Here is a 19,619-nt window from a genome sequence, read left to right as displayed (position 1 = left end):
CCCCTTCCTAGCCAACCCCTGTGTCTCCTACCTCAGGCGACCTCCCTCCAGCCCCCATCATGGGCAGTCGTCCCTGAGTCTCCCATCCTAGCCAGTCCCTTGACTGTCTGCAGCTGCCCTCATCCCAGGCATCCCTTGGGACTCCCAAAGGATGCGCACACACACACTCATGCACAACATCGCAGGCATCTCCCACTCCAGCCAGCCCTTACACTCTCCATTCAAACCAGTGCCCAGATCTCTTACCTCAGCCAACCCCAGAATCCCCCATCTCAGCCAGTCTCCAGGTCCTCTAACCAAGGCAGTCCAGGATCTCTCAACTCAACAAGCCCTTGGACTCCACATCACAGCCAGTCTTGGGATCAAGGCTCCATTCATTCAACCAACCCTCATTTCCTGCTCTCCTTTAGAAATGCTCTCCCCATTCACTCCATCATCCCCATCCACTGAAACTGTACCCATCCTTCAAGACTTAACTCAAATGCCACCTTACTGAAGCCAACCCTGATTTCCTCAGCCAGAAGTGCAAGCTACTGCTCTCTCTCTCTCTCCCTCTCTCTCTCTCTCCTCTTGACCTTCTGCTGCACTCCCTATCTTGTGGCATTTGTGGAACAAGTGGAATTTGCTTTACAGCACATTCATCTGTGTTCTTGTTTTATGTCCTCTGCCAAACGGAGCTCCTTAAAGACAGAAACGTGTCTTAATTTATCTTTGTGAGCAGGTTGGGTTAGAGGAGAAAACATGAGTTTTACAGTCAGACAAAACTGGATTTAAATTCCATCTTCTCTCTTAATTTCAATTTCCCTATCAATAACAGCTACCTGACAGGGTGGTCTTGGATAAAAGCATGCAAAAAACACCTTGCACAGAAAAGACAACCCACAGAATGAGAGAAAGTATTTGCAAATCATGTATCTGGTAAGGAACTTGTACATAGACTATATAAAGAATTCTTACAGCAACAAAAAGACAACTAATTTTTTTAAATGGGCAAGGAATTTGAATAAACATTTCTCCAAAGAAGATAAACAAATGGTCAATAAGCACATGAAAAGATGGTCAACATCATTAACCATCACGGAAATGCAAATCAAAACCACAATGAGCTCTCAGTGCTACCCATCAGGCGTTTCCTGCATTCTCCCATAACCTAAAGGGAAACTTCCACAATGTCTGGAGCCCTTAATGTCCTGCAGATGAAGGAAAAGATATCCTCAAATTCCTTGCAGCAGAACCCTACTTGAATGGCACCAACCTTGACTTCCAAATGGAACAGTACATCTACAGAAGGAAAAGTGATGGCATCTACATCATAAATCTGAAGAGGACCTGGAAGAAGCTTCTGCCATTGTTGCCATTGAAAACCAGACTGATGTTAGTATTATATCTTCCACGAATACTGGCCAGTGGGCTGTGCTAAAGTTTGCTGTTTCCACTGGGGCCACTCTTATTGCTGGGCACTTCACTCCTGGAACTTTCACTAATCAGATCCAGGCAGCCTTCCAGGAGCCACGTCTGCTGGTGTTTACTGATCCCAGGGCTGACCACTAACCTCTCACAGAGGCATCTTATATTAACTTGCCTATCATTGCTCGGGGTCACACAGTCTCCCCTGCACTGTGTGCACACTGCCATCCCATGCAACAACCCAGGAGTTCCCTCAGGGGGTCTAGCGTAATGGATGCTGGCCCAGGAGGTTCTGCACGTGCGTTGTACCACCTCCCGTGAACACCCATGGGAATTATGCCTGATCTCTATTTCTGCAGAGATCCTGAAAAGATTGAAAACGAAGAGCAGGCTGCTGCAGAAAAGGCTGTGACCAAGGAGGAGCTTCAGAGTGAATGGACTACGCCAGCTCCTGAGTCTACTGCTATTCAACCTGAGGGTGCAGACTGGTCTGAAGGCATGCAAGTGCCCTTTGTACCTATTCAATAATTCTCTACTCAAGTTTGGAGCACTCAGCCTGCCACTGGAGGCTGGTCTGTAGCAGTCACTCTCAGATAGCTGAATGGATAGGAATAACCACTGAGTGGTCTTAAGCTGTTCTTCCACAGGCTCTTGAACAGAAAATGGAAATCAGGTTGACGGAAAATAAATATCAGTTTCTTAAACACACGCACACACACACACACACACACACACAGAGATACTACTTCACATCCACTATGATAGCTAAAATCCACAGAACAGACAATGAGAAGTGTTAGCGAGCATGTAGAGAAATTGGAACCCTCATTCATTGCGGATGGGAATGTAAAATGGTGCAGTCACTTTGGAAAACAGTTTGGCAGTTCCTCAAAATGTTACACATAGAGTTAGCATATGATCCAGGGATTCCACTCCTAGGTATATATCCAAGAGAGATGAAAACATACATCTACATAAAAACTTGTACATGAATGTTCACAGCAGCATTATTTGTAATAGCCTGAAAGTGGAAGCAACCAAATGCTCATCAGCTGATGAATGGATAAACAAAATGTGGTATGACCACACAATGGAATAGTACTCAGTCATTAAAAAGGAATCAAGAACTAATACATGCTAAAACACGGATGAACCTTGAAAACATTATACTAATGAGAGAAGCCAGTCACAAAAGACCACATATTGTATGATTCCTTTTATATGAAATCCTAGAATAGGCATATCTATAGAGACAGAAATTAGAATAATGGTTGCCGGGGGCTGGAGTGTGGGTGGCAAAATGGGGAAAGACTGCTAACGGGTATGGGGCTCTTTTGGAGGGGGATAAAAATGTTCTAAAATGAGGCTGGTCCAAAGGCAGTGAGTTATCTCAATTGGTTGTTCGCAGTCAATTACAGATCGAACTCCTTGTTTTACTCTTTTCCCATCTCTCACTACTGCACTTGACTAGTCTTAAAAAAAAAGAAAAAGAAAATGTTCTAAAATTAAACTGTGATGATGATTGCACAATCCTGTCCATATACTAAAAACCACTGAATTGTACCCTTTACAAGGGTTAATTTTATGGTATATAAATTATATCTCAAAAAGCTTTATTAAAAAAAACACCTTGCACAGAGCTATCACATAACAACACCTACGATGGTAATAGTTAACATGTCTCTGGTGCTTACTGTGTGCCAGGCACTGTGCTACACACTTTACATATAAGGACTCACTTAACCTTCATGACAATCCTATGAGGTAGGTACTATTATTACCTCCCATCTTACAGATGAGGGAAGTGAAACAGAGAGGTTGAGTGACTTGCCCAGGGTCACACAGAAGCATAGTGAGGATACTCAGATGATTCATTGTCACTTCTCACTTTATATTTTCCCTCAGTACCTTGTACAAAATAAGTGCTCCATAAATGTTAAAGTAATACAGTATATCCACCAAATATGTCCATTCATCCAACAAACACTAGCAGAACATTATGTTCTAGGCAATGCGTATGTTCCCGTCCTTATCTTGCTTCTTCTATTGTTCAGATGCCCTCTGGGGTTAAAGCAGACGGGTATTTAGATTTATTTACAAACTATTTTGTCTACAATAAGTAAAGCACTGCTGTCGACCACTGAGGATATAGCAATGAACAAAATAGGACAACGATCCTTAACCTCGTAGCGCTAACGTTCTAGTGGCAGAGACAGACAAGAAGCAAATGGACTATGCAGGGCGCATTGGATGGTGAATGAGGTTGAATAATGTCCCCCCAAAATTAATACCCACACAGAAACTGAATGTGACCTTATTTGAAATAAGGGTCTTTGCCGACGTAATCAACTTAAGATGAGGTCACACTGGATGAGTATAGGCCTTAATCCAATGACTAGTGTCCTTAAAAGAAGAAAAATTAGACGCAGAAACACACATATGTGAGGAGAACGCCGCATGAATCTAGCAGTAGAGATTGGAAAGATGAATCTATAAGCCGAGGAATGCCAAGGACTGCCACAGCCACTAGGGAACAACATGTAGTTTGGTTGAAGACAGCGCAAGAGACGTGTGTGGTGTGTGTATGTATTTGTGTAGCAAGGGATGGGAGATGGGAAGACAGAGCTTGATTCAGCTTAGAGAAGACTCCATTGCCAAACTGAAGGATCTGGATCTTCCCTTTTAGGCCATGAAAAGCCATGAAAGGTTTTTGAGGACAGTGACATGGTGGGAGGGGAGGGGGCCACGTGGATATTGCACACACTGAGTATCACACACTACAAGGTGAGTTTAGCATTGGTTCATTGTTGTTGTTCATCAGAAACTGTGGTACTACCTTCTTTACCCACCTGCTGCCTCCCAGAGTCATTTCCCAGAAGCCTCAGTCCCTGGGACCAGCTTTGCCAAGCAACGTGGAGCCAGAGCAGGAAAGAGCCTTAAAAACCACATCTCACCACTGCCAGAATCTAGTCAACAAGAACCCGTCAGAATACTGAGAACCATGAAGCATTTGCCTCAGATCCAAAGGTGGCATCTGTTCAAATTGGTTTTTCCTACTGGATCCTCACAGCTCTCTCCCTTCCGTGAGCAAACCTTTTCTCCCAAACCTGTTAGCTGCCAAGCACGAGGTGGGAAAATCAAAATGAAAAAAACATTGGTCTGGCTGGGCGCGGTGGCTCACACCTGTAGTCCCAGCACTTTGGGAGCCCAAGGCGGGAGGATCACTTGAGGCCAGGAGTTTGAGACCAGCCTGGTCATAATGGTTAAACCCTGTCTCTACAAAAATTAAGGCGTGTCAGCGCATGCCTGTAATCCCAGCTACTGGGGAGGTTGAGGCAGGAGAATCGCTTGAACCCAAGAGGCGGAGGTTGCAGTGAGCTGAGATCATGCCACTGCACTCCAGCCTGGGTGACAAAGCGAGACTCTGTCTCAAAAAAAAAAAAAAAAAAATTGGTCTTTCTCTCAGACTTTACAGTCCAGAATATCAGAGCTGAAAGGAAGGAACTTAGAGGTGAATTCTTTCTCCAGATAAGAACACTGAGGACCAGAGAGAAGTGATTTGCACACAATTGCTATGATCAGTCACCACTAGGCTATGACCCTTTTCTTAGGCTATTTCCTGCAGTCTGGTGTTCCAAAGAGTCTTAAGATTGCAGACTTTAGAGGGCAGAAAGGTAGGAAAGTAACCATCTGTGAGGAACATAGAAGAAAAAAGAAAGGGAAAAGGAAGATTCTCTTCTCTGTGGGGATCCCTAAAGAGACAGCGGTGCTTAAAACTGAGACGGCACTTGGCTAATTAATTAATTATCCTTCCAGCCCCCTTTCCCCTAGTGGGGGAAGGGGTGAGATGTAACCAAAATACCTATCAGTCTCGAACAGCTGCACAGAAAGCAATTCTAATAGGCAAGTCTGGGGTTTCGTTTTAGGAAAATTTTCTCTCTGAAGATGATTTGTAAGCTTGATCCTGTCAGAACATAAAACCACATAACCCAATGTGTTTCCAATTTTGTCCTAGCTGCCATAAAACTTTGAGCCAAATTCAGAGTCCAATTATAATCCAGTTCATTTTAGGTACCTGGCAACATCTATTCGTGCTTCCTTTACATGGTATCTGGTCTGTTTTCTTCCACATTTTTATCCCTAATTGTCTTTCTTTCATGTTATAAACTGATGAGTCGCCTAATATCCTCTTTAAAGTAGGCGGGATATAAATCTTACATAAACTAAACTATATTTACAGATGCTAAGGGGATTTGAAACAATGAAGAACATTTGAAGGAACAGATGATATTTGGCCTAGAGGAGAGCAGGCTCATGAGGACATGATTACTGTCTTCAAATATCCAATAGGCTGTCAGGGGGGCAATGTAGTGGAATTATTCTGCTTAGCTCCAAAGGGCACAGCCAGAAGCAATGGGCGAAAATTACAGGGAGATGATCCCAAAGGGAAGAAAGCTCTCACAGGCGATGCTTGGTGAAGATGGCGAGTTCACTGTCATTGGAGGTCTTCAAGTAGTGGCTGGACAGCCTCATCAGGAGGGTCTGTTGCCTAGGGAATGGAAACACTACATGGAGGAGTTGAATAAGTAATTTTGGCCAGGCACAGTGGCTCACGCCTGTAATCCCAGCACTTTGGGAAGCTAAGGTGGGAGGATCACTTAAACTCAGGAGTTTGAGACCAGCATGGGCAACATAGTGAGACCCTTTCTCTACTGAAAAAAAAAAAAATTAGCTGGATGTGGTGGCACGCATCTGTGGTCCCAGCTACTTAGGAGACTGAGGCAGGAGGACTGCTTGAGACCAGGAGGTTGAGGCTGCAGTGAGCTATAATTCTGCCACTGTACTTCATCCTGGGAGACAGGAGACCTTGTCTCTAAAAAAGAAAAAAAAAAAGATAATTTTAAAGGCTCCTTCCGGCCCTGATTTGCACTACACAGTCCTAGATGCAGAAAAGAAGTCTGGCTGGGAGGTAAGGAGGGGGGACAGGAAAAAAAGAAACGAAGGTCTTTGAATGCTGGAACATTCCAGCCAGAAGCAATGAACCCTGACAGCCCCTGAGACACTCCTAAAAGGAAGAATGGTCCATAAACAGAACTCAACCCTGCATTTCCCCAGTCCTACTGCATGTAACTCCTACAGGGCAGGAGAAATAAAAAAATCCGTTCCATTGCTCTCCACTGCCATCTAACTGGCTATTATTCAAGGAAGAACAGGTCAAGACTGCTGGAGCTGGAAAGAACCTTAGAGATCATGTAATCCAAACCCCTCATTTTATAACCGGATAAAAAGAGGCTCAGAGAGTGGAAAGGACTCGTCTCCTTGTTCGCTACTCCACCAGGGCCGTGGTGGAGTTCACTGTCATTGGAGGTCTTCAAATAGTGGCTGGACAACCTCAGCAGGAGGGTCTGTTGCCTAGGGAATGGAAACACTAAATGGAGGAGTTGAATTAAGATAATTTTGGCCAGGCATAGTGGCTCACGCCTGTAATCCCAGCACTTTGAGAAGCTAAGGTGGGAGGATCACTTAGGCTCAGGAGTTCAACACCAGCGTGGGCAATGTAGTGAGACCCTGTCTCTACTGAAAAAAAAAAAATTAGCTGGATGTGGTGGCATGCATCTGTAGTCCCAGCTACTCAGGAGACTGAGGCAGGAGGATTGCTTGAGGAGGGCAGAGACGGTTTTGTTGACCTTTCAATCCCCCAACCAGGCTTGGCCCTGGGTTCTTGCCCACTGTGGGTGAACAGTAAGCAGTTGGAAGATGGAACTGAATTGCCCAGAGGCGCTGCAAGTAGAAGCTAGGCCTTTCAACCCCCAACCTATGATGCTTTCCATAACAAAATCTCATTCAATTCAGTTCAACAAAGATTTATTGGTTTCTCTATGTGCCAGACCGGGAGCTACAGTAAAAGATAAACCAGAGGCAAGCTGTGCCCTCAAGGAGCAAACATTCCTCCAGGGAGCTAGGCTCTTCCCACCTCGGGCCCTGCACACCTGCTGTTCCTTTGGCACGGGAAGTTCTCTCTGCGGCCTTTGCCCACTAAACTGCCTATTCATCCTTCAAATCTCAGATCAAATGTTGGCTCATCAGCGGCACCTTCTCTCACTCCCAAACTGGGCAGATCCCTCTGATACATTCTCTCAGTGAGTCCTTGTCGTTCCTGAACTTAGCGAGTTTGTAATTCTATACTGATTTGTGCAGTTCTTGGTTTGCTAACCTCCTGCCTCCTGTCTCTACTGAAAAAAAAAATTAGCTGGATGTGGTGGCACGCATCTGTGGTCCCAGCTACTTAGGAGACTGAGGCAGGAGGATTAGACTGTTAGCTCTACAAGGGCAGATACTGTGTTTTGCTCCACACTGTGTACCATAAGCCTGGCCAAAAGCCAGGATAAGCAGTCCGTGTTTGTTGAATGCACGAATCGACAACCTAATCGGGTATGTAGACAGATAAATCATAACTACAATTCAATGTGATAAGAGGTATAGGGTAATAGAGAAATAATTTCTTTCTTTCTTTTTCTTTGAGACAGAGTTTCACTCTTGTTACCCAGGATGGAGTGCAATGGCGAGATCTCGGCTCACTGCAACCTCTGCCTCCCGGGTTCAAGCGATTCTCCTGCCTCAGCCTCCCCAGTAGCTGGGATTACAGGCATGCGCCACCACACCCGGCTAATTTTGTATTTTTGTAGAGACAGGGTTTCTCCATGTTGGTCAGGCTGGTCTCGTACTACCAACCTCAGGTGATCTGCCTGCCTTGGCCTCCCAAAGTGCTGGGGTTACAGGCATGAGCCACCGCGCCTGGCCGAAATCATTTCTTTAGAAAGGAGGAGGCCAGCTCCTGCATCTATGGAGCTGGCCTTGGCTAGGCTTGCAGAACGCATATACGGCCAGACAATCAAAGCATGGGGCAAACGGCATAGCCTTGTGAAAGTGCCCATTATGTTCAGACAAACCAAAGCTACTTGTCAGCATCTCTCCATTTCCCCAGTCCCCTAGGAAGCAGGCAGTTCTGCCACAGTGGGACAGACTGGCCACCACCTGCTGATCCGGGTTCAGGCACAATTGGCAGTCAGACCACAGGGCAGAACTGAAAGGAAACTCCTGAAATTTGGAATTCACAAATCTCTCTATTTCTCAGGATTCTGCTCTCCAGGAGAAAGATTGAGAGATCTGATTGGGGCCGGGTGCATGGCTCACGTCTGTAATCCCAGCACTTTGGGAGGTCGAGGCAGGTGGATCACCTGAGGTCAGGAGTTAGAGACCATCCTGGCCAACATGGTGAAACCCCGTCTCTACTAAAATACAAAAAATTAGCCAGGCGTGTTGGCACGCGCCTGTAATCCCAGCTACTTGGGAGGCTGAGGCAGGGGAATCGCTTGAACCCGGGAGGCAGAGGTTGCAGTGAGCCGAGATCGCGCCACTGCACTCCAGCCTGGCAACAGAGCAAGATTCTGTCTCAAAAAAAAAGAGAGAGCGAGAGAGAGAGATCTGATTGGTCCTGGAATGAGGGATCAGTTCTGCACCTTTCCGGTGGGGGTAAGACCTACTCCCAGGCATAAGAGAGTATTGCCCTCTAGTGGTAATAATAATGATAATGATAATGATGATAATGATAATGATAATGATAATAACAACTAGTGGATGTGGTCCTTGCTTGGGAGATCAACCATACTCGTTTGCCTAAGATTGTTTTAGCACTTGAAAGACCCACATCTCAAGAAACCTCTGAGTCTCAGGCAAGCCTACTCCTTGATGGTGTTCAATGCACTCGTATACACATGATCTCATTACATGGCTCCTAACCCTCGATACCAGGAATCAGGATTCAGTCTGCACAGATCTGCAGAGCTTTAGAGATCCAGCCCATTTTCCAGATGAGGAAACAAAGCCCAAGAGAAGGGAAAAAATTTCCTTCTTCAGCATTACGTTACAAATTAATGGCAGAACCAGAATCAGCATCTAGGTGTCCAGGCCCACAGCCCCGGGCACTGTTGCCCCTGGCTGGCATGCCCTCAGCTACTTTGTCAGTTTGTCTAGGTCCCATGTCCTCCAGACTCGCTAAACTACTCACCCCTTAATCCTTTCAGAAAACTTCCCCCTCTGAAAGCCTGAAGCACTCATTTGACACTTAGCATGTGCTATAGGTACCGTTTTTTATCTCTTAAATGTATAATTCAAAAAAAAGGAAAGCTCCTCAGCTCCCCACAAGCCCAACCCCCAGAGATACTAACAAGGAGGGCGGCCTCTGGTCAGAAGAGTCTCAGGAGTGGCCCTAGTTGGTCCAGGGCCCCGAGGAAAGTGCATTTGGCACTGCAGAGCAAGAAAGGAAGCAGAGGGAGGCTTTTGCAATCACCAGGTGGGATGGATTTGAGAGCCAAGAGCTGAGGAGAGGTGAGAAGGCATCCCTGCAGCCTCAAGACAAAAGGAGAAAGTGAGAGCCTTCTTTGCCCCAGGGATGCCACCAGGGAATGGGTCCTGCTTTTTCTGCTGCCAAAATTGCAGTGCCCTTCTCCGTTCCCCTGGTCCCTGACAAGGACCCCCAAAATCAGCTCTTGCCTTTCCCCTCCACTGAGACAAATTTGCAAACTCCCACATCTCTGTGGAAACGGCAGAGAGCAGGAGAGAAGAAAAAAGGAGAAAAAATCCACCCACATGCCAACAAACTGGAAAAAAAATAACCCAGGCCTTGTCGCACTCAGCTGTTGGCTTGCTGCTCCCTCCCACTGTGGCGGCTGCTCCTGCCTCCTGGACAGGGACCCAATGCTGTGCAGTTCCCCTTCCCATCTGGAGCTGGCTCTTGTCAATGCCCCTTGTCCCTACCCCCACCCCAGCTCTCGGAGAGAGAGAGTCCTGGAGTCCAGGAGGAGGAAAGCTGGAAGGGAGGACCGGCAGAGCCACCCAGGGCTGTGGCTGACCACAGACGCTGTGCCCATCACCGTCTCCCGAACTATGGAGGGGACCTTCCTCCCCTCCCAGGGAAATAAGTTAAGGAGATGGGGCACTGCCCACAAGCTGGCCCCACCAGGCCACTTCTGTCTCAGAGGCTGTCCCCTGCCTCTTCTGTCCTCCCTCCCCCAAGCCCTTCCCCTTGGCTGCCTCTCTCTACCATTTTCAAGCTCTGTTTTCAGTCTAACTCCTTCTATTTTCATCTTTTTGTGCCCTCGCCTTTCTTCACCTTCTGCTCCAGTTCTGGGCACCATATTTAAACAAAGCAAAACAAAACAAAATGGAGTGTGTTGCTAGGAAAGGAGGGATGTAGAAATCATCACTATTAGGAAAACGGAGATGTTCTGCCCGTAGAAAGGAGGATATGGACTCAGAGGAGCATGGAAGGATAGAAACACAAGGAGCTTTTTGGATAACCTTATTTTACAGATGAGGTGATCGAGGCCCAGAGAGGGAAGAAGACCTGGGGCTACCACGCAGAAGAGGGGACAGCTTTGTTCTGTGGGCCTCCAGAAAAAAGAAGGAGGACCAGTGAGTACGATTTATGAAAAGGCAGATTTATTTATTTATTTATTTATTTAGAGACAGAGTCTCACTCTTGTTGCCCAGGCTGGAGTGCAGTGCCATGATCTCAGCTCACTGCAGCCTCCGCCTCCCGGTTCAAGCAATTCTCCTGCCCCGGCCACTCGAGTAGCTGGGATTACAGGTGCCCATCACCATGCCTGGCTAATTTTTGTATTTTTAGGAGAGACAGGGTTTCACCATGTTAGCCAGGCTGGTCTTCAACTCCTGACCTCAAGTGATCTGCTCGCCTCGGCCTCCCAAAGTGCTGGTGTTACAGGTGTGAGCCGCCCGAGACGGCAGATTTAAATGACAGTTTTGTTTCTTCCTTCTAAATCCGTATTCCTGTTGTTTTGTTTCTTTTCCTTGTTTTGCAGGATCTCCAGTTCAATTCTGACCAAAAGGGATGACAATGGGCATCCTTGTGCTGTTACTTACGTTAAAGGGGAAGGTGTCAATGTTTCATCATTAGACATGCTCTTCACTGGAGGATTCGGAGGATTTTGGAGGATACTCTTTACTCTTTATCAGGTTAGGGAAGTTTCCTCTCATTCCTTTTTTTTTTTTTTAAGACAGGGTCTTGCTCTGTTGCCCAGGCTGGAGTGCAGTGGCGCCATCACAGCTCACTGCAGCTTTGACCTCCCAGGCTCAAGCTATTCTCCCACCTCAGCCTCCCTAAGTAGCTGGGACCACAGGTGTGTGCCACCACACCTGGCTATTTTTTGTAGAGATGCGGTTTCACCATGTTGCCCAGGCTGGTCTGGAACTCCTGGGCTCAAGCGATCTGCCCATCTAAGCTTCCCAAAGTGCTGGGATTACAGGTGTCAGCCACCGTGCCCGGCTTGCTAAGAATCTCTTTTGTTACGAACAGGAGTTAAGTTTTACCAAATGCTTCGTCAGCATCTTTTCTAATGATCATACATTTTTCTCTTCTAATCTGTTTACATGGTCAAGAATGCAGCATTTAGTTCAAGAGACAGGTGAAATTTCTAACATACAAAACTATCCAAAGAGGCACTAGCCACCCCATGGACCAAAGTAGTCAATTCCAAGTCACTGGAAATGTTCAAGTAGAAGTGCAGCCACTCAGTAAATATCTAGGTGTCAGGCACCGTTCTAGGTTCTGGCTACTTAGTGGTGAAGAAGATCTCTGCTCTCCTAGAGCTCACATTTTAGAGAAAGGATAACAGACACAAACAACCAAACAAATATATGAACAAGAACATTTCAAAAAGTCAAAAGTGTTATGAAAACAAATGAATAAAACAAAAAACAGTACAAAGGTAGTATGATAGGGTGAGGATGGAGAACAAGATGAAATAGGTTAGTCAGGGAAGGATTCTCCACGGAGGTGAGAGCTGAGGTGAGCCTGAATGACACGAAGTTGTCAGTCATTTCATGAGGGCCCAGACGCATGGCATCCTAGGGTGAGAGATGAGCTTGGTATATTCAAGGGAATTCAGAAAGAAGTCCAACTGGAGGCAGCAAGAGGAAAGACTGGTACTAGATGAGGTAGGAAAGAAGTTCTGGAGTAAAATGGTGTAGGGCCATGCCAGCCATGGAAGACATTTAGTTTTTATTTCAGATACAATGAAAAGCCATTGGAGAATGTTGAGCTGGAAGTGACATGATCTGAACTTTGTCCTTTAAACCTTACTCTGTCTGATGTGTGGAGAATGCGTTATAGTGGAGGCAAAACCAGAAACAAGAAGGCCAGCTAAGAGGGTAGTTATGAAGCCAGTTAGACAGTCCAGGCAAGAGACCATGATAGCTTGGACTAGGATAGTAATTGTGGAGAAAGATATGTGGACAGATTTGGAATAAATTTTTACCTGGGCAGCACTATCAATCAATATGATCTAATCGAAATTTATAGAGACTCCATCCAATAACAGCAGAATACACATTCTTCTCAAGCTGACATGGAGCATGCACCAAAATAGACTATATTCTGGGCCATAAAACACACCTTAACAAGTTCAAAACGCTGGGTGTGGCGATCACACTGGTAATCCCAGCACTTTCGGGAGGTCAAGGCAGGAGGATTGTTTCAGGCCAGGCATTCAAGACTAGCCTGGGCAATATAGCGAGACCCTGTCTCAACAAAAAAATTAAAAATAAAAAAAATAGCTGGGCATGGTGATACATACCTGTAGTTCCAGCTACTCAGGAGGCTGAGGCAGGAAGACCCCGCAAGCCCAAGATTTCCAGCATGAGTGACAGAGTGAGACCCTGTCTCTAAAAAGAAAAGAAAAAAACCCCCACAAATTTAAAAGAATAGAAATCATACAAAGTATGCTCTCAAACCACAATAGAAATAAAATAGAAACCGTCCAGGTGTGGTGGCTCATGCCTGCAATCCTAGCACTTTAGGAGGCTGAGGCGGGCGGATCACCTGAGGTCAGGAGTTCAAGACCAGCTTGGCCGACATGGTGAAACCCCATCTCTATTAAAATACAAAAATTAGCCGGGCATGATGGCGGGTGCCTGTAATCCCAGATACTCGGGAGGCTGAGGCAGGAGAATCGCTTGAACCCGGGAGACGATGGTTGCAGTGAGCCGAGATCGTGCAAAACTGCACTCCAGCCTGGGTGGCTGAGCGAGACTCCTTCTCGAAAAAATAAATAAATAAATAAAATAGAAACCAGTAACTGAAATCTGGCTGGGAAATCCCCAAATATTTGAACATTAAACAACAAATTTCTAAATAGCATAGAGGTCAAAGAAGAAGTCTCAAGATAAATTTTTAAATATTTCAAATTAAGTGAAAATAAAAATGCAATTTGTTAAAATGTGTGGGATAGCAGAAAATCCCAAACAATCTATGGGGGTACCACTCCTGGAACTAATGAAAATATATATAGCAAGGTCACAGGGTACAAGGTCAATACACAAAAAAATCAATTGCTTTCCTATATACCAGCAATGAACAATTAGAATTTGAAATTTTAGGAAAGCAATACTGTTTTTTTTGTTGTTGTTGTTTTTTTAGACAGAGTCTCGCTCTGTTGCCCAGGCTAGTCTTGAACGCCTGGCCTCAAACAATCCTCCTGCCTTGACCTCCCGAAAGTGCTGGGATTACCAGTGTGATCGCCACACCCAGCCTTTTTTCTTTTTTTTTTAGACAGAGTCTCGCTCTGTTGCCCAGGCTGGAGTGCAGTGGCATGACCTTGGCTCACTGCAACCTCTGCCTCCCAGGTTCAAGCAATTCTCCTGCCTCAGCCTCCCAAGTAGCTGGGATTACAGGTGCACGCCACCACACCCGGCTATTTTTTTGTATTTTTAGTAGAGACAGGGTTTCACCATGTTGGCCAGGCTGGTTTGACCTCCCAAAGTGCTAGGATTACAGGCGTGAGCCACCACGCCCGGCCGCAATACTGTTTTCCATAGCAGTAAAATAATGAAATACTTAGGAATAAATATAACAAAATATGTACTGGACCCAAATCTACAAAACTACAAAACATGAATGAAAGAAATCTAAATAAAGGGAGAGCTATTCCATGTTCATGAAAAAGAGGACTCAATATTTTTAGGATGTCATTTTTTTCCAACTTAATGTATATATTCAGTATCATTTCAGTCAAAATCTCAGCAAGCTATATTATAGCAATACTGAAAAACAAAGTTGGAGGATTCGCACTATCTAATGTCAAGACGCCACAGTACTATAAAGCTATGGTACACAAGACAGTGTGGTTGAGTGTGGAAAAAAACGAACTGTTTTTGCTCTGCTCTCACAGAACAATCAACACAGATTTCTGTGACCAGATGTGTGGGAGTACACACACTAAATGAGCAATCAGTTTTGTTGTGGACACCAGATGAATGTCCTCTAATTTCATGTAATTTTGATACTAACTACCCGGAGATGGCGTCAGATCTCACAGGTTGAGAGCTGTCTCCAAGAATGCCATGTTCCCCTCGCTCATCCTCACCTCCGCCTTCAGATGTGACTCCCGGTTGTTTTACCAGTGATTTTGACAGACTGGCTATAAACTGAGTTTCCACAACCCCCTCACTGAGTTCCATTAATTTGTTAGAGTATCTCACAGAAAAGTTTCTATTCCAGATACAAGGAAAAGGGGAAGTTGTCAAAGTTTCATCATTAGACACGGTCTTCACAGAACTCAAGGAAACACTTGCATACATTTATTTATTTATTTATTTATTTATTATTTTTTGTTTGTTTGTTTTAGACGATGTCTTGCTCTGTCGCCAGGCTGGAGTGCAGTGGCGCAATCTCGGCTCACTGCAACCTCCACCTCCCAGGTTCAAGTGATTCTCCTGCCTCAGCCTCCCAAGTAGCTAGGACTGCAGGCACACGCCACCACACCCAGCTAATTTTTTTGTACTTTTAGTAGAGACGAGGTTTCACCATGTTGGCCAGGATGGTCTCCATCTCCTGACTTCGTGATCCACCTGCCTCGGCTCCCCAAAGTGCTGGGATTACAGGCATGAGCCACTGTGTCCAGCACTTACTTATATGTATTAGATTTTTGTTTTTTTTGTTAAACAATCATTTTATTGCTTGAGTACATAGATAATTTATGTGACCAGGGCAGAGGCTGTGGATGACTCATATTTCCAATAAAGAGGGAGGACTCACTTGGTGTTATAATATCGGGCCAAATGATGAATCTGGCTCTCTATCAGAATCAGATAGAATTTAGCATCCTTATCTGATTCATGAGGGAGTCAGGCCCTTCCTTGGCCAGTTTGTCAATCTGCTCCTTCACGTCATCGGAAGTCAACGTCAGCCACCAGGAGCATGCATGCGACCCAGGATGGCAACGGTCAGGCAGCAAAAGGGTATTGGATTATTATAAGGAATATTACAAGGGATATAGATGAAAAGATGCAAGGGGCAAGGCTTGTGGGAAGGGGCACAGTGCTTCACACCTTCTCCAAGTGTGCCACCCTCCAGGAGCCTCCACGTGTTTTGCTATCTGGAATCTCCCCAAGCTCTGGCCTTTTGGGTTGTTATGGAGGCTTTATTATGCAGACATGATTGATTAAATCATTGGTCATTAGTGATCAGCTGAACCTTCCCGGCCTCTCTCCCCTCCCCTGAGGTGGGGAAATGGGGCTGAAAGTCCCAACTCTCTAATCCTGCCTTGGTCTTTTTGGGGACCAATCCCCAATCCTGAAGCTACCTAGGGGCTGTTGGCCATCAGCCTACTCATTGACATATAAAAAGACATCACTTTGGAGATTTTAAAGGATTTTAAGAGTTGTATGTCAGGAAATGGGGAAGACCAAATATACATTTTATAATAATCACCGTGGTGTTAAAGAAAGAATGCACACAGAGATCAACAGAACAGAGTGGAATATATTTTGAGGTAAAGCCAACAGAACTTGTTGTAAATATGAATTGAGGAAAAAAAAGGAATCAAGGACCATCTGTAAGAGATGGGGGAAAGATCAGGTTAGAGAATGTAAAATGTCTTCCCAACTTTAAGTTTTAATCAAGGATTTTCGGGTCTATGATTCTTTGAGCTGCCCCCCATATTCCTCCTAACACTACAGCTATTCTTGGGGCTGAGGTCTCCCTAATTACTGGCCCCACACCTCCAAGCTCAGCCTCCCTCCCACTTCCCTTTCCTCTTCTATGGAGGGGGTGTTGAGGGCTCTGCCAGCGGGAGCCAATGAGCAGGATGAATGCTGCCTCTAGTCTTGGTTTTAAGAGGCTTCCAGCTATGTGTGTCAAAGATCCCAATGCCCTACAATCAGTGTGTTAAGGAAGCATGAGACAAGCTGGGGAAGGGAAAGAGAATGAGTGAAAGAGAAAAGAAGATGAAGAAAGAGAGATGGGGGACGGGAGGAAAAGGAAAAAAGAGTAAGTGACCTGTGGGCATGTGGGGAGGGGAGCAGGCCACAATGGCACACCTGGGGCACAGAGCATTCAACACTGCTGGCCTCTGCCCATGGCCACAGCAAGATCCCCTCATTTGCAGCTGTTAAGAGAGCAAAGAGGCTGTTATTGGGAGACATAGTCCTCTGTAGTGACTACATCTGGTCAGGGTGGGAGGATGGATGAGGAGGAATGGATGCATTTAGAGAAGTGGTTCTAAACCTTTTGTTGAGTCACAGACCTGTCTGAGAATGTGATGAGATGAAAGCAATGGCCTGCACACTCTCCCCAGAAAAATGCCACTAGACATCATCACATCAAATTTTGTCTACAATTCAGCACGTTCATGGATGCTCTGGAATCCTCCAGGATCCATGAGCCTATGTGTCGAATCTTTGACTTATAGAACATTTAGGAGATAAAAATCAACATGATTAGCGATGGATTGTATGTGATGGTTGACAGAGTGGGTCGGAGAGGAAGCCTGGGTTTAATGGCTGAGGTAGCTGGGTGGATGATGGAATCATTCACTGAGACAGAGAACACCCAAAGAGGAACAGGTTTCTGGGGAAAATACTCAATTCAATTTTGGACCTGCCAAATTTTAAGTGCCTGGAATGTCCAAGGGGAGATTTCCAGGAGGTAGTTGGACATATGGATATGAAGTGCAGGAAAGAAATACAGGCTAGAGCAAAAGAGTCGGGAACCATCAACATGTAGATGGTTATTAAAGCTATAGGAATGGGTGAGGTCGTCTACCAAGACTGCACAGAATGAGAGGCTGAACGTACAAATTGACAATGGCCAGACCATATATAAAAACAGAACTCTGACCTACAACCTGCAGTAACCTGCCCAGGAAGCCCACTCCTTACGTACAATAAACAGCCCAGGAAGCCAGCCTGCCTTAAGTCAGACTTACAGGAAACCAGCTTGCCACCTCTAGTGACAATCCAGGAAGCTAAGCAAATATTTCTCTAACAATTCGCCCCGGCCGGGCGTGGTGGCTCACGCCTATAATCTCAGCACTTTGGGAGGCTGAGGTGGGCGGATCACCTGAGGTCACGAGTTCGAGACCAGCCTGGTCAACATGGTGAAACCTCATCTCTACTAATAATACAAAAAGTAGCTGGGCGTGGTGGCATATGCCTATAATCCCAGATACTCCGGAGGCTGAAGCAGGAGAATCACTTGAACCCGGGAGGCGAAGGCTGCAGTGAGCCAAGATCACACCATTGCACTCCAGCCTGGGTGACAGAGTGAAACTGTGTCTCAAAAAAAAAAAAAAAAATTGGCCCCAAATGGCCAGGACTTGATGAATAACCAGCAGCTTCCCTAATTTTTGTCCCTGCTTCCAACTTAGTACTAACCAGAGAAAGACAAATATGTATCCTCAACCAACCACATAGGCTACCCCGCTTCTAGCTAGCCACCTCCAGCTTCCCCCACCAACAGCCTCCAGTCAGGGCACACCTGAAGCCTTCCCTTTTCTCCATGCTAAAGCTTTACCACTGCTCTGCCTGCCTTTGAGTCTCTGCCAATAGGCAAGTGATGGTGGCCGACTCCCTTGCTATAGCAAGCTCTGAAAAAATAGGCTTTGCTTTTCTTATTTGGTGGGTCTTCATTTATTTCCACAAAAATGAGAAAAAGGCTGGGACACAGCCTTATGGAACACCAGATTCTAAGGAAAGGGCAGAGGAAGAGGGGCCCGCAAAAGGGACTGAGAAGTAGTGGCCAAACAGTAAAGAGTAAAGCCAGGAGAGTGCGGTGTCACAGAAACCAAGGGCAAATCTTCCAAATGGAGGGGAGAGCTCAACAGTGCCAAATGTTACTCAGACAACAACAAATGTTACTGGCACTGGCTGCATGGCCTGTGGACTATGGGGCAGTCCCTGTTCCAGGGCTGTGTGCTGCTGGTCATCAACACACTGGGCTGTGGTGTGCTTATGGTAGCCCGGGACAGTGTGTGACAGTCCTGGGAGGTCTACACCCAGCCTGACCAGATGTTCCACAGGTGGCACTCAGTGAGCATGCTTGCAGTGGGTGGCAGCGTGGATCCTTTCCCACACTACTGGTACCTCTGGCTGGACTGCCTACTCCCTGTGTCTGGCCTCTGTGGCCTCCTAAATGCCCTCAGGAAGGTCCTCATGGATCGATCAGCTGGTAGCCTCTCCCATGCTGAGCATATGACACGTCTTGGGCCTTGGCTGCCTGGAAGGCCAGACGCTGGGAGAGAGCTGCCAGGAGCTGCAGGACAAGTTCTGGGAATTCTACAAGGCTGACTGGTGCATGTGGCCGGCTGCACGCTGGCGAACTTTCCCTTTGTGCACCCCCCTCCTCCCAGTTCTGAGTCACCTACATCAGTGGCCTGACATTGGGCTGGGACACATATCTGTCCTACCTGAAGTACCAGTTCCTCTAACACCCCAGGCTATATGGCCTGGGCACCTGAGCAGACTAAGCTGCCCGCCCCCAGGGACAAGATGCAAGACTGACTCCCAGAAGGGGAGCAGGGTTGAGCGTGGTGGGTCATGCATGTAATCCCAGCACTTTGGGAGGCCAGAAGTTTGAGACTAGCCTGGGCAACATGGCAAAACCTTGTCTCTACAGAAAATACAAAAATTAGGCTGGGCGCCCGGCCTTATTTATGTATTTATTTCATACACCTGCAATTTATTTTGGTGTAAGGAATTAGATAGAGATCCAATTTCATTTTCACCAAAATCACAAGCCAGTTATCCCAACACCATTTATTATACAATCTATCTTTTCACCAATGAATTAAAATATCTGTCAATGACTAAATTGTCCATAGGCAATTTTTTTTCTGAACTTTCTATTGTGTTCCACT

General features: G+C 46.0%; 1 protein-coding gene across 1 annotated transcript; it reads left to right on the top strand.

Annotated features, from left to right (window-relative positions):
• Nucleotides 1–1,734: 1,734 nt before the first annotated feature.
• Nucleotides 1,735–19,190, top strand: LOC100591258 (mpv17-like protein 2). Its single transcript, XM_030806502.1, is given in 4 exon segments — nt 1,735–1,837; nt 18,605–18,918; nt 18,920–19,087; nt 19,089–19,190. Coding segments are annotated over 4 exon segments (687 nt in total).
• The last annotated feature ends 429 nt before the right edge of the window (nt 19,191–19,619 follow it).

Source organism: Nomascus leucogenys, chromosome X, assembly GCF_006542625.1.
Source record: "Nomascus leucogenys isolate Asia chromosome X, Asia_NLE_v1, whole genome shotgun sequence".
NCBI lineage: Eukaryota > Metazoa > Chordata > Mammalia > Primates > Hylobatidae > Nomascus > Nomascus leucogenys.
The sequence above is the reverse complement of the archived record's forward strand: the minus strand, read 5'-3'. Positions and strand labels throughout refer to the sequence as shown.